General features: G+C 52.5%; 1 protein-coding gene across 1 annotated transcript; it reads right to left on the reverse strand.

Moving 5' to 3' along the window:
- NELFA (negative elongation factor complex member A) lies at positions 1-23228 on the reverse strand. Its single transcript, XM_059379486.1, has 11 exons — positions 22928-23228; positions 7777-7948; positions 6257-6418; positions 5070-5159; positions 3457-3587; positions 3293-3362; positions 2894-2982; positions 2031-2142; positions 1071-1348; positions 863-962; positions 1-735 (listed from the first exon to the last, which is right to left on the reverse strand). The coding sequence occupies exons 1-11, from the start codon at positions 23135-23137 to the stop codon at positions 551-553; spliced, it is 1599 nt and encodes a 532-aa protein (XP_059235469.1). The 5' UTR covers positions 23138-23228; the 3' UTR covers positions 1-550.
- Between the last annotated feature and the right edge of the window lie 1127 nt (positions 23229-24355).

Genomic DNA, 24355 nt, shown 5'->3' on the forward strand with positions numbered 1-24355 from the left:
TTTCTTTAGAAAAGCTATACTTTAATTACTCAGATTGTACAATGAAAACAGGAACCAGAAGACTGGTCTCAATGCTCACAACCGTACAAAAGACAAATACAAAACCTGCACGTAGCGCGTGTGGCCCGGCATCCCCTGCTCTGGGTACGTGGCAGGCCGTCCCCACCCCATTCTCAACTACAATGGGCCTCACTTTGGTCACCTCAACCTTGCGGGGCAGAGAGAGCATCACGCTAGCAAGGAAGAGCCCTCCCTCATGGTCCATGGAATTTAAGAAAAAAAAAAAAAAAAGATAAAAGTCTAACAGGCAGAGCTGTTGCTAAAATTAGGAAGTTATAACTTTTTTGGTTAACTTTAACATTCAAAAATGTAATATTGAATCCAAAAAAGTATCTGAAATCACACAAAAGGTAACCCATATTAAAATTTAAAAAATAAGTCCACAACACCCCCAAGAAATGAACCTAAAAGCTTCCATGGGCTGGGGCTTGGCAGTAGTTGCCGGCCGTCCCTCAGAGCCCCACGATGCAGGTGGGTGTGCGGGGGGCCTCTACGACACGTTGGCCATGGGCTTGTACTTCTTGAAGCGTGTCCACTGGCCCGTGGCGTAGTTCATCTCGAACACGGTGTCCACCAGCATTGTGGTGCTCCCCTGGCCGTCTGACTTGGGCAGGTCCTCCGTGTGCTCGCTCAGCTTGATCTGGATCACGTCGCCCTGCTCCTGGCATGGGTTCTCTGTGGAGGGCAGGGGCTGCTGGGCAGGGTGGGGGGGCACGGGGTGGGGGGAGAGGGAGTCCACCCTCCCACCACAGTGCCCTCGTCCCTCCTCCCCCACCCCATGGGGCCAGCCGCGCCCACCCACCTCGGGAGCCAGCCATGAAGCCCAGGATGAGGGCCTTCTCAGGCCGCGTGACTTTGTTGGCTGTTTTGAACATCTCCTGTGCGGCGAACATCTGCTCCCTCTGCGAGCAGGGAGAGAGGGCTGTGGGTCCGTGGGCACTCCCGGCACCCTCACCCGCACCCACACCACCTTCCCAGTGACTCTTGCCCAGCACCTAGAGCACACGTACCGTGAGGGACAGGTTCTTTTTGGGCTGCTGCTGGGCAGGGGGCTGGGTCTGTGGGGCCACCATGGCCACTGGAGGTGTCTGGGCGGCCGGGGTGACAGCTGGGGGTGTGGTGGGCGTCAGGGGGGAGGTGGGCGTTGAAGGCGCAGAGGCAGCAGGGCTCGGGCCGCTGTTGTACATGGGGGCCCTCTGCTTGAACTGTGCTGGCAGCGCGGGGCTGGGAGTGCTGGGCTCCTCAGGCGGCCGGCTGGCCTGCAGACCTGCTTCCCGAGAGGACGGTGCTGCGAGTAGAGTGAGGTATGCTGGAGAGCCGGCAGACAGAGCCAGGGTCCCCCCTCACCTCGGGAAGGGGGTCAGATTCTTTTCCACCTCCCCGGCCCCAACTGCTTGACCCTGCTCACCCTGAGACCTCGGCGCCGGGTCCCCACAGTGGAAGCCAGAGACCCCCACCTTGGAGCCAAAGGTCTCTGGCTTTCCAGACCGGCACGGGGAGATGTACAGGTCCTGGGAAGATAGGCAGGCCGATGCCTCGGGTCCCAAGAGCCTGCTGGACCCCGTGGCCCTCTCTGGCTACTTGTGCTCCCAGTACACACTCCTGGCAGGCCAAGCCAAGCCCAGCAGAGCAGGAGCTCCAGAGTTGAGGCCATTACCCTGGGTCCACCTTTACTTCTGAAATCCTGGGACCAGGAGAGGACCCCTGGGCCCTGAGGCAGTCAGCCAGGCCTCCCTGACCCCACCCCCAGCAGAAAGCTCCTGCTGTGCTGTGTGCACAGAGGCCACCACCTGTGTGCCCCCAGCAAGGGTAGAGCAGGTGGGAACTTTGAGTTCATTCCCGGAAACTCATGCTGGCAGGTCAGCACCAGCAACAGCTCGAGGAGGACACAGCATGGATGTTCTGGAAGCCCCATGCCAGCTGCTGTGTCCCATCCGAGTCATGGGGGGACACCCCAGTGGGGAGCTCACCTGCCGGGGTCTCAGAGCTGGGGACGTAGGACGAGGCCGGGACTGCGCTGGGTGTGGCAGGCAGGTAGCTTGTGGAGGGCAGCGCAGGCTCGCTGTTCAAAGACCCAAGTTTCTGGAACACAGAGTCTACAGTCGTTCCTGGACTGGCTCCACCGTGAACCTCCACTCCCAACCCTGCGGCAGGACCACGGATTCCACTCTCCTCAAGCCTGGGCTGCCCCCCTGCGGCTTAGGGAGCTTCCCAAACCAGCTGCCTCTGAGGAGAGGTTGTTCGAGGTCTCTTCTTACCAGAAAAGCAAATGATAGAGGGAAGACTCCCTTGTTGTACGAAATGAGAAAACAGCCTCGCAACAGGAAGAAACTAAGCCATTACCCAGAAGCCACCCTGGCCTCGGGGCCTTTCTCCAGCCCCTGCCTGTGGCCCTGAACCCACGAGCTGCGCGCGTACAGTCTGTGTGGACGAGACTCCAGGCGGCAGGCTGTGTTTGGCCACTGATCTCCACCATGGCAGGCAGGCCTCATGCCCCACACAGGCTTAACGGCCAGCGCCCGCCCGCCCTCACACCTGCAAGGCCAGCACTGCCCTCCCCAGCAGGCAGAGGGGAAACCAAGGCACAGCAGTGAGGAGACTCGCCAAGGAGCCCCCCAGAGAGCACACGCAGTGTGCATGCACTCAGCCTTCCTGTGATGCTCACGTCAGGGCCTCTGGCCAGCGCGCCCTCCTGCACCCTCACCCGCACACACATACATTCCACATGAGGCAGGTGGTATGGGGAACCACTGGAACAAAAGGGAGCACACATGGTGGCCGTGGGAGGAGCCAGGAGACAGGTGGGCAGCTGGGGAGGGTGCTGCAGCCCCACCTGTGTGGACACCAGGCCAGCTGCATAATCTGGGGTGGCGTTCTCCACGATGGTCTCCTCCTTGGCTGGCTTTTCCACCACCTCCGCATCTGTCAACAAAGCAGAGTCCTTGCCAGTGTCACCACCGGCACAGCACCCTGCGAGCCAGCCTAACAGGCCCTTGGGGTGCAGGCCTAGCATGCATTTCACACCCAGGCTCTGGGAAAAGAACGCAGGAAGCCCATTTGCAACACGGGTACCAGGTGTGGTCATGGCACCCTGGTTACGGTCAACCTTGGTGAGCTGTACAAGCCGCCAGGGATACGAGGAACTCTGGCCTCCGGGAGAAACCAAAGTGGGACCAGTTGGGAGGCATGGCCCCAATCCGCCCAGACCCCGCAGGGAGCCCCGTGTCCATACCCAGCGTCTTCCTCCTCCTCTTCGCCTCCCGGCCGGCACCCACCATATCTAGCTCAGAGATGTCGAGCAGCTGCCAAGACAGACAGAAGCCCGCCCTTAACGGCCACTGGAGGGATGCTGGGCCACTCTGGTGAGGCCATGGAGGCCCGTGGGGAAGTGCCCACCTTCACGCCCCTCTCCTTCCGCAGAGGAGTCCTCGAAGGCGGGATGGGGGTCCGGTTCCCGGCAGGGCTGAAGACACTGGGGGTGGTGGGGCTTCGGAAGGGTGCCTGCTTCGGGATGCCTTTGAGTGGGGCTGTGGAGAGGACAACACCAGTCAGTGGCTGCCTGGGCTGGGGCTGCCCTGCAGGCTGGACTCTGGGAGCTGGCTTATCTCCTGTCATCTCCACCCTTTTCTACAAAAACCTGCACACTGTATAGGAGGGAGGTGCTTGGCTGCCTACTTCAACGGCCTGGTGCATTCCTCACTCCCCGCGAGCCTGTCAGATGCTCAGCAGGTGTGACCCCAATTCCCACGGACTGGCTATGTCTCTGAGGGTGGGTGGAGGTGACCCCACAGGGCACTCGCGACCCCGGGCCTTAGGGAGTGAAGGCTTCCCCTCCAGGTACTCAAGCACTCAGGTGTTGAGTCAAAGAGCCAGGCCACAGGAAGTGATGATATCTAGGCATTTCTGCCAAAACCACCAACAGAAACAAAGCTGTCACCCCTCCAGCCATCCGCCCGAACACGCCGAGCCTTTCAACAGCCCAGACAGATCGGACTTTCAGCCTAGCTTCCTTCCTGCACCTCTCGGCGATCAGACCTGTTCTCGGCTAGACCCCCAGTGCCCCACCCTCCCCCTGGGTCTGGTCCCCAGTCTATCACAACAAAGTCGCCTGACACACAGTGATGGTGCCTCCGGAACAGGGCCTGTCCCCGTCCCTGGGCATCTGGCGCCTCCCCACTCCTGCCTCCAGACCCACGCCCAGATCTCACACCATGACGCAGGACCAGGGGACACGTGGCCCCCTCCCAGCACCATGAGCAGGACCAGAGAAGCATGTTCGACCTTGAACTGGATGTTGTGTCACAGGCATAGTGACCATGCCACTGGCCTCAGGATACCTCACTGGAGTGGGGCCTACAGAAGGGGACCCAAGCCCTGAGGCGTCCGTTTGGGCTCCAACAGGTGCACAACATTTTGTGCACAGGAGCACAAAATGCACAGCCATTTTGTTCTCAGGTGACCCAGCTTCCCAGCTGTCCGGTCGGTCCTAGGCTGGGAAAATGGCCATTGTGCCCTCTTGCCCTTTGGGTTTTCTGTCCAGTGCCTTCTGGGGGCCAAGCCCCTGGGCAACTGGTTTTCTCCTCACAACATCTATTCCACTTGCGTGCAGGGCTGTTTCTACCCCAGAGGAGGGAGGTGCAGCCCAAAAACACGCCTTAGGGACACCTGCTACCCTGGGCACTTCATTCTCCACCTGCAGGCCCTCCCCCCGCCCCCGCACAGAGCAGCGCTGGGATTGCTGGAGCAAGCCAGAAGCCAGCATTTCCCTCAAATTCTAGTCTGGCTGCTCTTGGCACGTTCACACGTAACCTTCCAGGTCCTTCTGCAAACAGGAAACCTTAACTCAAGCCTGAGTGCTCTCATCTCCTGTGTCCTGTCACCACCATGCCTCAGGGCACCTTCAGGGTCCACAGAGATCTCGACACTTAAGTGCCACTGCGACAGGAAGAGAGCATGTCTCTGAGGTCAAGCCCCTTCTGACAAGCAACGGGGGTGCAGCGCCGCCTTACTTGTGGTGTCCATCTTCCGGAGCAGGCCCCGGCCTTTGGCATGGAAGGGCACCCCTGCGCTCCTCTTCAGCTGCTGGGCTGTCTCAGTGGCTGTAAGGAGAGTTGCGTTAGATCAGGCCCGTGCCCTTGACTGCGGAGGCATGATGCCCCCGTAACTCCACCTCCCCATGAAGTCAGATCTGGAAGAGTTCCTACAAACATAGGGCTTTCTCTTCCTAAGCAAGCATTCCCGCATTCCCCAAGCAGCCCCACCCCACTTCCAATGTCCTGTTTTCTGCTGAGAAAACCCTACTGCAAGGAAGTAGAGCCAGGGGCAGAAAGACTTGCACTCCCAAGGGCCTGGGAGGGGCCTTCTGTCTCCCCAACAGGTAGAAGGAGGCCCTACGGGTACAGCGGGGCGTCCTCACTGGTAGTCACCGGGTAAGGCGTGCTGTTTCTCCTCACAGATGCGTGAACACGAGGAAGGAAACGAGACTTTCCTGAGATGGCTTGGCGGGGAAGGGGAAGGTGAAATGCGAGGCCAGGGCCAGTGGTGGGTGTGGGTCGTGGGGGAGCACTGGGGCCTGAACCCTTGCCACGCCCTGCTGGCTCTGTGAGGCCACAGAGCAGCCCTGGACCCAGGACACCGGGTTCTTGGCAGTCGGGGCATTTATGTACATGGTTAATACCAAGTCCCTGACTGCTCAGAAGAAAAGTGAACTGAAATCTGTTTTGCAATTTGGCTGAAAGAATCCATTTTCTTGCCTTTTTTTCTGGCAAATATCGTCAACACACATTTTATACGCTGCTAGTTGAGGAAACATTAAGTAAAATGGCCAAACATCTCTAAGGCCAAAGGGGCATCACCTGCAACTCCAGAAATGAGGGAGGCCCAGCCTTTCCAAAGGCCCTCATGAGGCCACCTTTCCCGCTGCCCACGTGGCGCGGTTTGTAGGTTTCATTTTGTAACAAAGACTACAGACGCTTTAACCCAAAAATCCCCAAGTTTCTAAAGCAGACTTTAGAACACAGTTTAGCAGAGCAATAAATAAATTTCCCAAAAAAACACTAAACGCTGCACTTTGCGTGGGCAGCCGTCTTGCACAGTTTGGGCGTCATCGGGCCTGGAGGAGCTCCAGCAAGCAAGCCCTGAGGAGGACACTGTGTGAACCGAGCCAGTGGGTCCCTCCAAGGGCGGGGGCACTCACATTTCTGCAGCAGCTCTGCCCTCAGCGTGGCGCTCTTCGGCTTCCTCTTCAACTGGAAGTGTTTCACCGGGGGCGTGAGAGGCCCGGCGAGGGTGGTCAGGGCGCTTTTGTTCAGGTACCGGCACTCCAGGGGCAGCATGGCGGACGCCTCACACTCGTTCACTGCTCGTTCCAGAACCAACATGACGTATTAGCAGCCGCATCCCCTCCCACGTGCCACAGCTGGCACACGGCTCACGTGAAAATGTGAACCCACGTGCAGTCTCCTGTTTATGGTCCTGGATCTTCCGCTTGCTTTTCAAAACAGAAAACAAGGGCGCGGACTCCCCGGAGGCTCCACCCCACCCCGTCACCCAGCAGTCAAGGCCACCAGTGCAAGTAGGGGTCAGATGCATGGCCCAACTGGCCCGGCCCAGCCTGGCCCTACCTGCCCCTCAGCAGCACGACCATTTCTGGAGGGTGCTGTGAGCGTCTCGAGGGCACTGGAAGTACCAGGACACACCCCTAGCAGTAGGAAGGGAAAGTGTGCTATGGTCCCAGCCAGCAGCCTCCCCCGCCCCTGCTGAAGCTGGGCCCTCAGAAGCAGCACCCAGGCAGCTACTGGCTCTGGGTGCTCACCCAGCAGTCAGAGCTCAGGAGAAACCCTGGGGGAAGGAGCCTGAACCCAGCCCCCACTCTTCCTGCACACCCATCCCCTCATGGTACTCCCTGTAGGACCAGGCCCCCCAGGGGCCAAGGAGCGCCCCCCACCAGGAGCTGAAGACACAGGAGCCCTTCCCACCCAGAGAAGTCACCAAGTAGACACGGACCTCACCTGCACCCTGGGCAAGCTAAGCACTGGGACAGAGACCTGTGGGGCTGGCTTCCTGGTGCTCCTGCAGCATCCATGGGGTGTGTGGGCCATTGAAATCAAAACTGACAGAGTGGTCACTTTGGAGGGGAGAGGGGGTGTTGGGCCCACCTGCAGGGGGTGGGCCGGCCACTGGCCTTGCAGTAGCACGAGTCCCATCTCTAAGGGCACACCATATCCAGCTCTCTCAAGGAGAGGAACCAGGGGAGGACCAGCCTGCCACTTCCGCTACAGTCCTGACGGTTGGCCAGTATTTCCTAAATGGTTTCCGCTCCCGTTGAGAACAAGTGAACTGGTAATATCTTCACCACATGTTTCTGAGCATCTACTCTGTGCCAGGGAATGATCTAGGCTCTGGAGTTGCGACCTGAAGGGGCAGAGCCCATGGCCTTAAGGAGCTGAGCAGGAAGAGAGCGCGCGTGACCATGAAAGTGGTCACGGATCTCAGATACGGCAAGCATGGTGAGCAGCAGCCTGCAGACTGCCCCACGCTTGTTTCGCAAAGACTCTGTTCTGGTACGAAGCTGGGGGCCAGCGTCTAGGGTGGACCATGTACATGGTAGGCAAGCACACAATGCAACACTCCAGATGCCGAATTCACTTCAGCAAAGAGGTTTAAAGGAAGACCTGTCTCCCTGTCTCCCAGCAGAAAACACACACACACACATACCCTTTTCTCTAAGTTCTCCTAAAATGTCTTGAACGTTGGGATTCTGCTCTTCGAGGTCAAGGTTAAGCGAGCCTGTGTCGGGAAAGGACTTCAGGATGTCAGCTACCATGAGAACCCAGGGGTCCGAGTCCAGGGTAGCCAGCTGGATAATCTCTGCCAGGGCGCCCCTCATCTGCCGAGAAAGGAGAGACAGTAGTCCTGAGGGGGGCCCCCCAAGAGATGCCACCCCTGCCCGCCCCTCCCGGGACTCCCCCACCCCCGCAACTGACACGTGCCAGTGCCCTTGCTCAGGACTGCAGGACGGAGCTGGGCAGAAGCCAGTGTGCATGCACCTTTGTTTTTAAACAGAGGGGCCTTGCTTGCACCCTGCTGTAGCTTCTGTGGGCATAAAACAGTGTCCACGCTCTATAGCAATGGCCTCCACACTCGTCCCATCCTTGCGGGGGCCTGTGGGCTCGCCCTCCTCTGTGCCCTCCACCCCACGGCCCTCCCCCTGACCCGGGCGGCCACTGCCTCTGCCAGGGCACAATGCCCGCCTACACTGCTGCCCGTGCACTGGGCCCTGGGGCGGCTGCCTCTCCCCGCAGCCTCCGAGGTGGCTCCCAGTGGCATCCAGGCTCCTCAGCTGCCCGCAGAGCAGGAGAATGGAATGCTGTCCAAAGACAAGCACATGCCTCCCTTGAGCACACATTACCCAGAACCTCCACCGGGCCACCAACACCCCTGCTTAGGAGACCTGCTGGTGGGGCACCATGGTGATGGGGAGACCAGCCCCCAGTCCCAATAGAGCAGTATGGACGCAGGCAGCCTCACTATGCTCAGCAGGCCGAGGGCCCAAGAAGGGGCAGAAGGCGGCATGGGGCTCCTGCTGCCTGGCTCCCACCCCTGCATTTGTGCTGGCCCCTGGAATGGCCAGGGCGGAGGCCCTGATGGAGCTCCTTTCCATCCCTCAGACGTGAGACTCATTGAGACTTGACACTCCTGGCCTGATGGAGTCCCCTAACCCAAACACACCTTCGGTCCCACCCACCAGGGCAGAAGCCTCCTGGCACCCTCACCCAGGTCAAAGCTCCTACGTGTTCGATTCTGACACTGGGCGCCCCCTGTCAACCACACATAGGACTGGGCACCAGCAAAGGGGTTCTAAAAGACCATCTCTTGAAAGATGCAGAAATATGTTCTTTTCATGGCAAAAACTGTAAACATTTATTTTTTAACATTTGTGGTGGGGGGCTTTTTGTTAGAGATAATGGCCCCATCCACCACCTTCCCTCTTTTCTTTAGCATAAGAACATCTCAGGCAACTGAAGTTATATATAAGACGATCACTCCTATCTAAACGTGTCTGCAATGGCTCAGTAAGATGGTGGGCTCCCCCATCAGTGATCAGCCCCAAAGCACTGAGAACAGGAAACACACTGTGTGAGCAAAGTCCTGAGCACCCACACTCGCAGATGACAACGCCAGGAGGGGAGAAGCCACAAAGGTGATGTCCACACCTCCCAGGGAGACCAGGATCAAAAACATGGGAGATGGTCAACGCTGGCCCAGAGGCCATGAGACTGGAGCCCTCTGGACACACAGCTGGGCCTGTGGCCCCAGAAGCCAGGCTGGCGCTTCCTCAAGGAGACGAGCCTGGAGACCAGCCAGCTACGGCAGATTGCGTGGGGGAGCGGAAAGAACAAGGCCACCACATGCGTCTCAATATGGAAGGCTCGATGCTCCCTGGTGGTTTAGTGGTTAGGATTCAGCGCTCTCAATATGGAAGCCTCCCAAAACAAGATGCACAGCAGACTTGACCCCTCTAATAATCTACCCTTCCTAGAGACCCCGAGTCTCTCCGGAGAGCCAAGTGAGGTGGGGCTTCAGGGACAGACACAAGCAAAAGAAGACCTGGTCTCAAAATGCTCTCAAGTGAGCACGAGATGAACAGAGAACCCATGAAAAGCCTATGTGTTCATGAAAGCCTAGTGTTCTCAGCTGAACTGTACTCCTCCAAAAAGATATGCCAGAACCTCATAACAAGACTGTGTTCAGAAATAGGGCCTTTCCAGGTGGTCCAGTTACAATGAAGCTGTTGGGATAGGTCCTATCCACCATGACCAGTGTCCTTACCAAGAAGGGAAATCTGGACACAGAACCAGACACTCATGGAAGAAAGACAAGGTGAGCAGTGCCCCCACCAGCTGCCAAACACCAGTGGAAGCCACAGCAGGTTAGAAGAGACCACCCAGAGCCTTGTGACAGAGTGTTTCGGTTGTCCTAGGCTACTTAGTTTGTGATACTCTGTTCCAGCAGCCCCAGCAAACTAGTACAACAACCAGGAGACCAAATGGATGAGATTTAAAAAAAAAAAAATTTTTTTTTTAAAGATTTTTATTTATTTGGCAGAGAGGCAGAGAGGCAGGCGGGGGGGTGGGGTGGGAAGCAGGCTCCCTGCTGAGCAGAGAGCCCAATGAGGGGCTTGATCCCAGGACCCTGAGATCATGACCTGAGCTGAAAACAGAGGCTTAACCCACTGGGCCACCCCGGTGCCCCAAGATTTTTTTGTTGTTGTTATTTTTAAGATTTTATTTATTTATTTGAGAGAGAGAGAGAGAGCATGAGAAGTGGGAGGGTCAGAGGGAGAAGCAGACTTCCTGCTAAGCAGGGAGCCCAATGAGGGACTCGATCCCGGGACTCCTGGATCTTGACCTGAGCCAAAGGCAGTCACTTAACCTACTGAGCCACCCAGGCGTCCCAATATATTTTTTTTTTTTTATTTTATTTATTTATTTGACGGACAGAGATCACAAGTAGGCAGAGAAGCAGGCAGAGAGAGGGGGAAACAGGCTACCTGCTGAGCAGAGAGCCTGATGCAGGGCTCGATCCCAAGATCCTGGGATCTCCACCCAAGCTGAAGACAGAGGCTTTAATCCACTGAACCACCCAAGTGCCCCCAAATGGATGAGATTTTATAAAAATGTTTAAAAAAAGAAAGAAAAAAGAAAAAAGGCAGGAAGGTTAAAACCAGAAAGACTACTGTTACAACCTGAGTATGTGTCCCCCTCAATCTAGAAGCTAAGACTCTAACCACCATGAGGTGGGAGTGGGAGGTGAAAAGGTCCTGAGGGCAGGACATCCACAGCGGAGGTGGTGCCCACGGAGAAGAGGGATCCTGTGAGCACACAGACACGAGACACTTAATCAGCCAGCACCTAAACTTTGCACTTCCCGGCATCTGAATTCTAAGAAAATAAATGTCTGCTGTTTAAACCATCCAGCTGACAATATTTTATAACAGCAGTCTAGGACACTTTTAGATTAAAATCTTCAACAAGAACCCTCCCTTCAGCCACATTCTAATGGTAGGCTTTCACGGGGCTTCTGCGGGGAAACAGATGCCTGATGAAGTAAGGAGCTTCCAGTTCTTGCCAAGAGGGCAACCTGGCACGGGCTACTGGAACATCGCATGCCCTCACGCATGCGTGTGCACATTTGTACACACGTGCGTGTGTGCACACACACCCTTCCCCCAATCTACGAGAAAGAGTTGGCCTGCATTTAAGCGCATGGCTGGGGACAGACCCCAGACTCAGAGGAAAACAAAACTGGCTTCCAATCTCACAGCATGTCTGAAGGTGCACTTCTGATGCATGACGGACCCATCAGTGATTGGGAGGGCTACAAAGTGAAAAGAAATCAAAGAGGCACATCTAATGACTTCTTAAAACTTCAAAAGCACAAACCATAAATCAAAAATTTATTACTGTGTGTTAAAATGAAAGATGTCTGTTCAGCAAAGGGCAAATGAAAAAATTGACAGACAGGTAACAGAATGGCAGATGTAATCTGTGGTGTTTGTTCAAAACCAGCAGTGTTTACCATCCCAAATACAGAGTCCCTCCAAATCAACAAGATGGCAACCCCAATGGAAACAGAGACAGATACTATTTTAAGATTTTGTTTATTTATTTGACAGAGAGAGAGAACACAAGCCAGGGCGCAGTATGCAGAGGGGGAAACAGGCTCCCCACTGAGCAGAGAGCCCAAAGCGAGGCTCAATCCCAGGACCCTGGGATCATGACTTGAGCCAAAGGCAGACGCTTCACTGACTGAGCCACCCAGATGACCCAAAGTCATTTGCTATTAACAGGCAATGGACAAGGCATAAATTTGAGAAGGCAGTGAACACAGGGACGGCTGCCTCAAATGAACACAAGGCAGCACTTTTCAAACATCTGATCCACAAAAACAGAAAAGTGGAGGGAAGGAGAAAAAAGAGGGGGAAGGAAGTGTCATCAGGCACTGCAGGTGGGGGTGTGGACAAGACAATCTCACCACTGAAGCAAATATGTCCTATGACCCAACATGTCCACCCCTGGGCACAGATTCCACAGAAATCCTCGCAGTGGCCCACGGGGAAGGAGTGGCACTGCTAGTCATACCCAGCCTGGAGGCAGCTGTCACCCTGAGCTGGAGGGGGCTATGCACAGGGACACCAAGCATGGGGGCCCAGTGGGCTGAGTCTGCCCAGCTCTCTGTGAAGGACCTGACAGTGACCACTTCAGGGCTTGTGGGCCACGTCAAAAAAACAAAAACAAAAACAAAACCCCCAAAGAACCAGAATGACACAACTTTGAGCAACCCTTTTACTAACATGCAAGCGTTCTTAGCTCACGCACCTTACGAACAGGTCACGGCCAGTTTGCCAACTCCTGGAGGAGATGAAGAGCAACATGGATGAATCTTTAAAATAATGTTTTGTTTAAAAACTCTGACTGAAGTACATAAGACAATATAATTTCTATCAATTAAAAGCAAGATGCTCTGAAAGATGGGAACAGGTACTTTACCAAAGATTTGCAATGCGAGACTGACAAAAGTGAGCTCAGTGTCACTAGTGACTATGGAAACACAAACTAGGAGAGTGCCTTAGAGGACAGACTCTGTCAGATGTAGAAGACAGCAGCTGGAGGGAAGGTGACATGGGACCATCACCCTGGAGAGCAGCCAGCGGCTTTCTTTAGAAGTGAAACACACGGCGGAGGGTGGGGGTGCCGGGAAAGGTGCACAGTCGTTTAACCGTCGGTCCAATTCGTGTCAGCTCAGGTGATGATCTCAGGGTTGTGAGATCCAGCCCCGTAGCAGGTTCTGTGCTCAGCGGGGAGTCCCCTTGAGAGTCTCTCTTTCCCTCTCCATGTGCTCTCTTTCAAATAAATAGATAAATCTTAAAAAAAAAAAAAAAAAAAAAAAAAAGGAAGTGATACTTACACCTAGCACCAAGCCACCCTCTCCTGCATGTCTTCCTGGGCACGACAGTCCACACAAGGAGAGACCTGTTTTTAAAGCATGTCTACACAGAGGCAGCATACTCAACAAAGAACTACAGGGGCTCCCGGCTGGCTCCGTCGGAGCACGTGGCTCTTGGCTCTTGATCTTGGGATCGGGAGTTCGAGCCCCAGGCTGGATATAGAGATTACTTAAATAAACTTAAGAAAAAAAAAAGTTATGGGGCTCCTGGGTGGCTCAGTGAGTTAAGCCTCTGCCTTTGGCTCAGGTCGTGGTCTCATGGTCCTGGGATCTAGCCCGCATCAGGCTCTCTGCTTGGCAGGGAGCCTGCTTCTCCCTCTCTCTCTGCCTGCTTCTCTGCCTACTTGTGATCTCTGTAAAATAAAGAAGTAAAAAAAAAAAAAAAAAAAAAAAAAAGTTATGAGCTGGGATACCTGGGTGGCTTAGTCAGTTAAGAGCTGCTGCCTTTAGGTCCTGTCATGATCCCAGGGTCCTGGGATCGAGTTTCATATGGGGCTCCTTGCTCAACAGGGAGTCTACTTTTCCCTCTGCCTACCACTTGCCCTGCTTGTGTTCATTCCCTCTCTCCTCACTCTGCTTCTCCCTCTGTCTCTGCCACCCGCTGCCTGTACATGCACGCTCTCTCTCAAATAAATGACATCTTTTTAAAACAAATAAAGAGAATAGAATGGTTTGTGCCTGCAGACACGTGGGAGCAGGATGTGGGTTAAGAGTGCCACAAGATTTTACTTCTTTATTTGACAGACTCTATAGGAAGGAAAAGGGAGTCAATAAACAGTTTAATGGCAGATGAAGGAAGGGATGGGATGCTAAGTCAGACACTATGCAGACCATAACAAAGAAAGGAAACCACTAGAAGCTATGGAGAGGAGACATATGGGTCAGGAGACAGGGTGGGGGTCCCATATGCACCTCCTTGGAGAAGCAGAGAATAAGGGAAAAAAACTAAGGGAAGTAAAGGCAATATGTGAAGGGATAATTACTGAGATTTTCTAGAACAGATGGAAGATGCCTGTAATTTCAAAAAGCCCACCAAAACATGCCATAGGAAAGTGCAAGACTACAGAGAGACCCAGTGTCCTGGGCTGACAATCTGAGGCCATCAGGGGTAAGGCTACAACCTTGCAAGGGACTCCTGCTCGCTGTGGGGACAGAGCTGCACCCCACAGGCAGAAAAGAAACAAGAGAGGTGCTGGATGGGGGAGGGGGGCACACCATGGCAGCAGAGTTTAGGTTAAATGTCAACGAAGCGGTGAGTCTGTGTGTCACAAAGTCTGTGTCAGAACTGTGACATGGACATGAGTTTAATCCTTGAAAACCACACATGTGAGAGGCGTGGATGTCATGTTCACACACTCCTGTCTGACCCTCTGCCCCCGGCTTGGAAAGTGAGGCTGTTTCTGTGTCCAAGTGACAGATCCTCGGAGTAGAAGTGGAACATTTCATTCTCATGGAGATATTTCCAACATCTCCAGATATTTGGACAGTGGTTTCTCCGGGATGAAGACAGATGCAGTGAGTAAAGGACATACTACGGCGACCTGCCCAGGGGCAGTGCAGCCTTGGGATAAACCGCCTCTGGTCCACCTTGCAGCTGGCCTTATCTTTCTGAGAATCCTGGGGAGGAGTCTATAGCTTCCCAGTTCCTGAGCACTGGCATTCTTAGGACTGCCCGTGGTCCTCTCAAGAGTTGGTTAATTCTGCATAATAAACAGTACTTCCCAGCCATCTCTGCTCTCCCTGGAACTTCCACTGGTGCCAATGTCAATGTCTTAGACCAAAGTGATCGCTGGTTTTATCTAGTACCAGCATTTCTTTTCTTTTTTTTTTTTTTTTAAAGATTTTTTTTATTTATTTGACAGAGAGAGATCACAAGCAGGCAGAGAGGCAGGCAGAGAGAGAGGAGGAAGCAGGCTCCCTGCTGAGCAGAGAGCCCGATGCGGGACTCGATCCCAGGACCCTGGGATCATGACCTGAGCCGAAGGCAGAGGCTTTAACCCACTGAGCCACCCAGGCGCCCCATAGTACCAGCATTTCTTATTTCCTAATGCCCTTTCAAAAACAGCCCAAACCTCAAGTCACTATTTACATTTTATGACACTTTGCAGTTAGCAAAATACCTCGTGTACATTGTCTCCTGAAACCATTAGCTTCCATTTTCAAGACATCATTCTTTTTCTTTTTTTTTTTATATTTTATTTATTTTACAAGTAGGCAGAGAGGCAGGCAGAGAGAGAGAGAGAGAAGGAAGCAGGCTACCTGCTGAGCAGAGAGCTCGATGCGGGACTCGATCCCAGGACCCTGAGGTCATGACCTGAGCTGAAGGCAGAGGCTTTAACCCACTGAGCCACCCAGGCACCCTCAAGACATCATTCTTGTTCCCCTAACTGGATAAAAATACTTAGAGAGCAGGAGCCTTAACCAACTTCTGGACCCCTCACAAAATAAACCAAAGCAATGGACCATTCTAATCTCTCTTCCTCCTCCTAGGTATTAGCTAAGAACTGTTGTTTACTTAGCTTTTGAGAGGAACAGAAACGTCACAAACAAGTAAACTGGTTTCAGGATTCCATTAAGAAACACAAGCAGCTGCTGTCCAGGATGGCTAATCTGACTGGGCCAGGGGTGCTCAGACATCTGCTCAAATTGGAGTTCTAAGCATGTCTGGATGAGAAGTTTCTGGATGAGACTAACATTTGAGTTGGTAGACTCAGTAAAACCGACTGCCCTTCCTAATGTGGGTAGGCCTCATTGAGTCCACTGAAGATAGAACTCCAGCTTGACTGAGATGGAACACTGGTCTTTCCCAGTCTTCAGACTTGGAAGGAACACTGGCTCTTCTTGGGTCTCCAGCTTGCTGGCTTTCTGACTGTACACCAGCTCTCCGGGTCTCAAGCACGCTGGCAGCAGATCCCAGGACTTCTTTGATTCCATAATCATGTGAGCCAATTCCTTTTAATAAAAGCCAATTCTAAATTTGCATGTACCTAATAACATAGGCTCAAAATACATAAAGCAAAAGTTGATAAAACTGTAAGAAGGAATAAACAAACCTGTATCATAATAGAAATCAACACACCCCCTCTCTAATCAGTAAAACGATTTTTTAAAAATTAGTAAGACTATAGTAGACCTATACAATACAATAAACAAACTGACCTAATAAACGTATTTTGGGTAGTGGACCTCAAAACTAGAGAATAAACATGCTTCCCAAGTTTAATCACAATGTTTATAAAAACTGACTATTTCACCATTAAGCAAATCTTAAATTTCAAACAACTAAAGAAATGTAGACTGTATTCTCTGACAAGCACTCAATACAGCTAGAATTCACTCACAAAAATGTAACTAAAATCTCTCCCTCTCCAATGTACAGAAACTAAGAAACAATTCTAAACCACGCAGGATCAGTGAATATATCATAATAGAAATTAGGAAATACTGTGACTTACTAATGAAAATGCTATTTATCAAAACTTGCGGGATACAGCTAATGTCGGGATTAGAAGAAAATGTATGGCTTTACACATATATTTTAGGGAAAAAAAAGCTGAAAAATGAGGCCTGCATCCAACCTAAAAGATTAAAAAAGAACAAAATAAAAAAGAAAGTAGAAGAAAAAAATGAAAGTCCGAAAAAGTAGTGAAACAGGAAACAATACATAACATGACACAGAATATCAATAAAGCCAAAAGTTGGTACTTTGAAGTCTTAGAAAATTGAAAATATCTGGTTAGATGAATCAAGAAAAAGAAAAATGAGGGAAAAATGAAAAAGGGAAGATTACTGCATATGCTTCTCATATTAAAAAAATAAAGAGATATTAACCACTTTACACTAATAAATTTGAAGTTTTAGTAGAAATGGCTGATCCTTTAAAAAAATGTGTAACATTTGACCTTTCCTTAAGAAGACTATAGGGGCACCTGCATGGATCAGTGGATTAAGACTCTGCCTTCAGCTCAGGTCATGATCTCAGGGTCCTAGGATGGAGTCCCGCATTAGTCTCCCTGCTTGGCAGGGATCTGGCTTCCATCTCTCTCTCTCTGCCTGCCTCTCTGCCTACTTGTGATCTCTCTGTCAAATAAATAAATAAATAAATATTTTTTAAAAAATAAATAAATAAAGAAGACTATAAAACCCGGGTGGCTCAGTCGTTAAGTGTCTGCCTTCGGTTCAGGTCACGATCCCAGGAAATTGGAGAGCTTCCTCTCCCACTCCTCCTGCTTGTGTTCCCTTTCTTGCTGTCTCTCTCTGTCAAATAACTAAATCTTAAAAAAAAAAAAAGACTATAAAACCAAAAATCAAAACTCAAAAATCCTTCCACAGAGAAAATCCAGGTTCCCCATATGGTTTTATTACTAAATTCTACCAAACATTTAGGAAGTAATAATTTGATTATTAAACTTTCCAAAGAAAAGGAAAACAGAAGATACACTACAATCCCTTGTATAAGGGTAGCATAACTTCATACCAAAAATCTAACAAGACAATATGGAAAAGTAAAATCAGAGGGGCACCTCGGTGGCACAGTCAGTTAAGCACCCTACTCCTGGTTTCGGCTCAGATCATGATCTCACGGTCACAAAATGAACCCCCACAATGGGCTCTGTGCTCTCAGCACAGAGTCCGCTGGAGATTCTCTCTTCCTCTTTGCCCCTCCCGGTCATGCTCTCTCTCTCTCTAAAACAAAGAAATCTTAAAAAAAAAAAAAAAAGTAAAAGTAGAGGTAAATCTCACCTATGAACATAAATACAAAATTCCTACACAAACTATCAAGACAACATAATCCAACAAAATAAAATGGCTACCTTGGGGGCACCTAGGTGGCACAGCTTATTGAGGCTCTGATTCTTAGTTTCAGCTCAGGTCATGATCTTGGGGTCTTGGGATCAAGTCCCACGTTGGGCTCCACACTCAGCACAGAGTTGGCTTCAAACTGTCTCTCCCTCTGCCCCTCCCACCCTCTCTCACAAGTGTGCTCACACACACTCTCTCTCAAGTAAGTATTAAAATAAAATGACTAAATTAAGTTTATACCTCAAGGATGCAAAGTTGGTTTACAATTAATGCTATTCTATAAATATGGGGAATTACGCATCAAGGGATATTTTAACCATTGGTTAAAACTCAAAACCCATTCATGTTCATACTACTAGGATGGCTACATCAAAAAGACAGGATAACAAAGGACGGGAAAGATGGGAGAAACCAGAAAACTCAAACATCGCTGCTGGTATCAGCTGTGAAGAAGCTAAAGCCACCGTGGAAGACAGGTGGCAAGACCTCAAGACAGTAGTAACACAAGCCAAGCTGTTCTTCCCTGAGGAAGCTTGAGGAATAAAATGTGGTCTATCAATGCAGTGGAGGATAAGTCAGTTATAAAAAATAAGTAGAAACAGACTACATCAGTGAACCCCAAAAGTATTACACTAAGTCAAAGAAGCCAGTCACAAGGACCACATATTGTATGATTCCATTCACACGAAATGTCCAAAATAGATAAATCCTCAGACACAGAAAGCAGATCAGTGGTCACCTCAGGCTGGGGAAGGTGGGGATAGTGGTGGAGGGGGGAGACTGCTAATAGCTTATTTGGGGGCTGATGAAAATGTTCTAAAATTGACTAAGATGATGGTTACACAACTCTGAACATATTAAAAAACACATTTCAAATGAGTGAAATTATATCTCAATAGAACTCTTAAGAAAACTCATTCATGATTATAAAAATTCATGATTAAAAAAAAATTTAGGAGGCGGGCACCTGGGTGGCTCAGTCGGTGAAGTGTCTGCCTTCAGCTCAGGTTACAATTCCCTGGTTGTAGGATGGAATCCCAAGTCTGGCTCCCCTCTCTGCAGGGAGTCTGCTTCTCCCTCTACCCTGCCACTCCCTCTGTTCGTGCTCTCTGTGTCAAAGTGTCAAATGAATTAAAAAAAAAAAAAATCTAAAAAAAAAGAAAAAGATTAAAAAATAAATAATGTATAAAAAAATCTAGAAATAGAAGAGCATTTCCTTTTTTTTTTTTTTAAAGATTTTATTTATTTATTTGACAGAGAGAGATTACAAGTAGGCAGAGAGGCAGGCAGAGATAGAGAGGAGGAAGCAGGCTCCCTGCTGAGCAGAGACCCCGATGCGGGACTCGATCCCAGGACCCTGAGATCACGACCTGAGCCGAAGGCAGCGGCTTAACCCACTGAGCCACCCAGGCGCCCAGAAGAGCATTTCCTTAACCAGATAAATCTATCTACCAAAAATAATAGTAAACATAATATTTATCATCAAAATAGTCAAAGTTCTCATTGTGCAATCAGAAAAAAGACAACATATTGGAGGGGTCCTGGTGAGTGCAGTGTAAAGCAAGAAAAAGAAATAAAAAGTAGGGGGCAGGGGCACCTGCATGGCTCAGTTGGTTAAGCAACTGCCTTCAGCTCAGGTCATGATCCTGGAGTCCTGGGATCGAGTCCCACATCAGGCTCCCAGCTCCATGGGGAGATCAGCATCTCCCTCTGATCTTCTCCTGGCTCATGCTGTCTCTCACTGTCTCTCTCTCAAACAAATAAAATCTTTTAAAAATTTTAAGAAATAATAAATAAAAAAAGTAGGGGGCGCCTGGGTGGCTCAGCAAGTTAGGTCTCTGCCTTCCTCTCAGGTCATGATCTCAGGGTCCTGGGATTGAGCCCTGCATCAGGCTCTCTTCTCAGCGGGCAGCCTGCTTTCCCCCACCTCTCTCTGCCAGCCTCTCTGCCTACTTGTGATCTCTCTCTCTCTCTGTCAAATAAATAAATAAAATCTTGGAAAAAAAAATAATGGGAAATATATTAGTAAGTACACAGAAAAATAGTCAACAGAAAAATTAGTGCAATTAGTAAGCTATTCTACAGATTCATCTAAAAAATTAAATTTGAACAGATACCATTTACAGCATGAAAATGTGAAATATCTAATAATGCATCTAACAGAAAATGGAAGACCTTTATCAAGAAAATCATAAAACTTTATAACAAATATTAAAGGAAAACTAAATAGAGAGGTATGCCCATATTCATAAATCATCAGATACAATATTAAGATGATTTCACCCCAGAATGCAGTATAAATTCAACTCAGTCTAAATGAAAATCCCAACATTATGTATGTGTAACCTGAGAAGTGAAAGTTAAATATATACACAGAAGAAACAACTCAGAACAGCCAAAGACACTCCTGAAGAATGAAGTGGGGGAGGGGCTGCTGTGAGCTGCCCAGACTTCAGTATACAGTGGCAGCAACAGGACTTAGTGGGTTATCTGCACAGTGACATGAGAGCCTGAAGGAACCCAGCAGAGCCCAGGCACAGACCCAGAGAAGTGACAGCAGTTTCAATAAATGGGGCTGGACTAACTGGACATCCACGTGGAAAAGGAAACTGGACTCCCAGCTTCATACAATTATCAAGGCCAGGCGGCCTGAAGAATGTGAAAGGTGAACAGAGCTGCTCCAACAAGACAGCAGAAACGCCCTCCCATTAGGCCTCAACAAGACAAGCTCAGTCCCGTCATAGAAGAAGGCAAGACTGCCAGCAGCTGGTCCCAGCTGAGAGCATCTGCACCTCCAAAGGTTCTGTGAAAAAACCTGCGTGAGGCTTAAAACTAACAATCGCTATAAAATATATAACTGAAAAAGGACTGCCAACTGACGTTTATATCTATATAGATATATGTGTTTATGTTTTTAAAAAGAAAAAAAACTGTCAGAAAAAAACCCCACAAAACATATGAAGAGGTAGCTCACAGAAAAAGAAGATCAGTGAATAAATACACGAAAGGGTGCTCAGCCATATTACTATTAAAGCAGATACAAATCAAAATCAACCAATGTGGATAAAGTACTTAATACTGTACTGCGTATTTGAAAGTTGCTAAGAAAGTAAGTCTTGGGGCACCTGGGTGGCTCAGTCGTTAAATGTCTGCCTTCAGCTCAGGTCATGATCCCAGGGTCCTGGGATTGAGCCTCGAATCAGGTTCCCTGCTCTGCTTGTGCAGGTTCCCCCTGCTTGTGCTCCCTCTCTTGCTGTGTCTCTCTCTGTCAAATAAACAAAAACTCAAAGAAAAAAAAAAAGGCAGTAAGTCTTGAAAGTTCTCGTGCCAAGGGAAAAAAATTTCTGCATGTATGGTAGACAGCAGTTTCATAGGCACTGATCATAGGCAATACATGCAAGCCCCATTATCGTTATGTTGCATGCCTGAAGGTAACATAACATTGTATGTTCATTAATTCTCAACTTAAAAAAATGCAGGGGCACCTAGGTGCGACCAACTCTTGGTTTTGCTCTAATCCTGATCTGAGGGTCCTGTGGTGGAGTCCCAAGAGGGGCCTCCTGCTTAGCGGGGAGCCTGTTTCTCCTCTACCCCTTCCCCTCCTCACGTGCTTGCTCCGTAAGAAGTAAGTAAATCTTTTAAAAAGTGGCTCAGTCGTTAACAGTCTGCCTTGGGCTCAGGTCATGATCCCAGGAGGGATGGAGCCCTGCATCAGGCTCCCTGCTTGGTGGGAGGCCTGCTTTTCCATCTCTCACTCCCCCTGCTTGTGTTCCCTCTCTCGCTGTCTCTTTCTCTGTCAAATAAATAGATTAAAATCTTTTAAAAAAATAAATAAATCTTAAAATGGTGCAGTTACTCTGAGAAAGAACAAGAGAACCCCACCAAACACCTTCAGGCACCCAGCAGGCGGGCAAGTGTGGGGGAGGGCCCCTTTGGAAAACACCAGGCACAGTGCCGTGATCCCACAACCCCAGACAAGTACGTGCTTACTAACTCCCTAATGCGAGTCCACAAGCCACCGTGTCCCTAGGACAGGACAGGCGGCACCCGGAGCCAAAGCCGCGGCGTGAACGCGCACCTCGGGCACGCGCGCAGCAGGCACCTCCCCGCCAGCCCCGCCAGCCCCGCACCTGTGCGCCGGCTCCACCCGCAGCCACGAAGGTACAGACCGCAGCCGCGTCCTCCGACAACCGCAGCGGCACCACGTTAGCCGGCGCCAGCTTCGGTGTTTTGAAACCTAGTTCACGTCGCGCGAAAACCGACACAGCGTGCCGTTTCGGAAAAACAAGACCAGTCTCACACCCACGCCCTTGAGCGACGTGGAGCACCCGTACGCGGGAAGAACCCTAAGATTTGTGAACAAGCGCCCTGAACGAGCGTCTGTTCGTGAGGTGCCCGGGACAGAACCCGGAGCCCGCCGCCCTCCGCGGCCCGGATCCCGGTTGCGGGGGGACCCCACGTCCTCCGGCGGTTTCCCAACCTCCCCTCCCAGCCGGTGGGCTCCAGCTCCTCCCCTCCAGCACCTCCGGGGCCGGGAGGCCGGGGCCTGTGGGGCCGGCGGTCGGGAGACAGGCCTGACCAGGGCGGGAGAGAGGGGGAGGCGTGAGGGTCGAGGAACGAGGGTCCCGCGGCCCGAATGAGGGTCCGTGGGCAGGGGGCGTGAGGGTCGGGGACGAGGGTCCGTGAGCCAGGGGGGCGTGAGGGTCTGGCACGAGGGTCCCGGGGCGGGAACGAGGGTCCGTGGGCCAGGGGGCGGTGAAGGTCCGTGGGCAGGGGGTTTGAGAGTCGGGCATGAGGGTCTCGGGGCGGGAATGAGCGTCCGTGGGCAGGGGGGCGTGAGGGTAGGGGAGGACGTGAGGGTCGGGGACGAGGGTCTCGGGGCGGGAATGAGGGTCCGTGGGAAGTGGGGCGTGAGGGTCGCGGGGTTCTCGGTGACCGTGAAGGTCCGGGGGAGGGCTGGAAGGGGTAAGAGGGAAAGTCGGAGAGAAGGGGGCAGGGCCCGGGTCTAGGGTCCCTGGAAAGGGCGGCCCCGCGTTCCCACCGCCGTTCGCCTCACCTCGTCCACGGTGCGGCGCGGGAGGTGCAGCGTCCCGAGCAGCAGCTTGAGCTTCACGGCCGAGGAGAGGCCGTGGAAGCAGAGACGGATGTTGTCGATGACCGCGGCGGTGAGCAGGGACGCGATGCTGGGCGGCGCCCACAGCTCGTCCGTGGCCCCCAGCTTGTTGTGCAGCCACAGGCCCGTGTCGCTCTCCCGCATGGACGCCATTTTGGGGGGAGAAAGCCGAGCGCCGCCGAGCCGGCATCTTATGAAGACACCTACGCGGCCGCGGCGAGGACCCCCAACATGGCGGCGCCCGCGGGGCGGCCGCGGTGACGTCTCCTGGGGGCGGGGCCTCGGCGAGGCGGTCCGCGGCGGCGCCGAGGAGGGCTCGCGGGTCGCCGTAATGCAGCATGGCGGCGCCCGCGGCCTGCTCTTCGGCGGCCGGGTGAGATGACGTCAGGAGAGGGGCGTCGCGCGCCTGTGGCGGAAGTGCGCGTGGTCGGGGGACGCGGCTTCGAGGCGGAGAGCGCTAGCGGGGTTGGCCCTTGCCGCGAGACGCCCGCCCGGTAGCCCGCGCTGTCTGGTCCCGGTGCGGACCAGGCGTCCAATGTGGCCCGGAGGCGGGCTCCCAGGCAGGGTCCCAGGCGCACGGCCCAGGCCTCCTCTCCCCCCCTGCTGAAGGAGCAGCCTGCGCGCTGGCCGTGCTGAAGGAAGGTCTCCAAGGGCCACAGGACGCGTAGGACGGTCCGCCGGGGGCTGCCCGGGGCGCTCGCATGCCCTCGGGTGAGGGGTGCCCTGTGCTCGCTGCCGTCCCAAAGGCCTGAGTGGGCTCTGCGGCCCAGAGGGAGTGGGCGGTGTACGGTAGTGAGGATGATGCGCAGAGGCCGCTGGGCGGCGGGGGCTTGGCTGGACTCCGGTCCCCGGTGCCGCTATGTTTGCTGGTGCCCGCAGCTGCCCGGGGAGAGGACGGAGTCGCTGTACGGGCAGCCTGCCAGACTTGGACCTTCCCTTTGCAGATGCCCGGGGTGCGGGAGAATGAGCCCTGCTTTCCCGGCGGAGTGGGGGCGGTTTCCCCATGCCAGGATTCCACTTTGGGAATGATCAAGGAAATCCCAGCACGGAGTCAGGATCCCTTTGCCTGCGGGGGTTACTCCCCGCCGTGGCCAACCCTCTGCTTCCTAATAGGCCCGCCACCTCGCCTGCTTCGGGAGGTCTCCGTGAACCAGGAGGTGCTCTGGTTATGGTCACAAACTGGGAGGAGTGGGTACTGGTCTACCATGGCCTGGCAGGACTGGGGCATCTGTCGGAGAAGGGGAGGTTGCAGGAGGTCGCAGGCTGTGAGCAGGAGCAAGGGCGACCTGCCTAGGGAGCACCTCGGTGCCTCAGGACGGTACCCGCTTCCCAGGTCCTCACCTCCCCGCCCCAACACATACTTGTGCCCCT

Source organism: Mustela nigripes, chromosome 1 (genome assembly GCF_022355385.1).
Source record: "Mustela nigripes isolate SB6536 chromosome 1, MUSNIG.SB6536, whole genome shotgun sequence".
NCBI lineage: Eukaryota > Metazoa > Chordata > Mammalia > Carnivora > Mustelidae > Mustela > Mustela nigripes.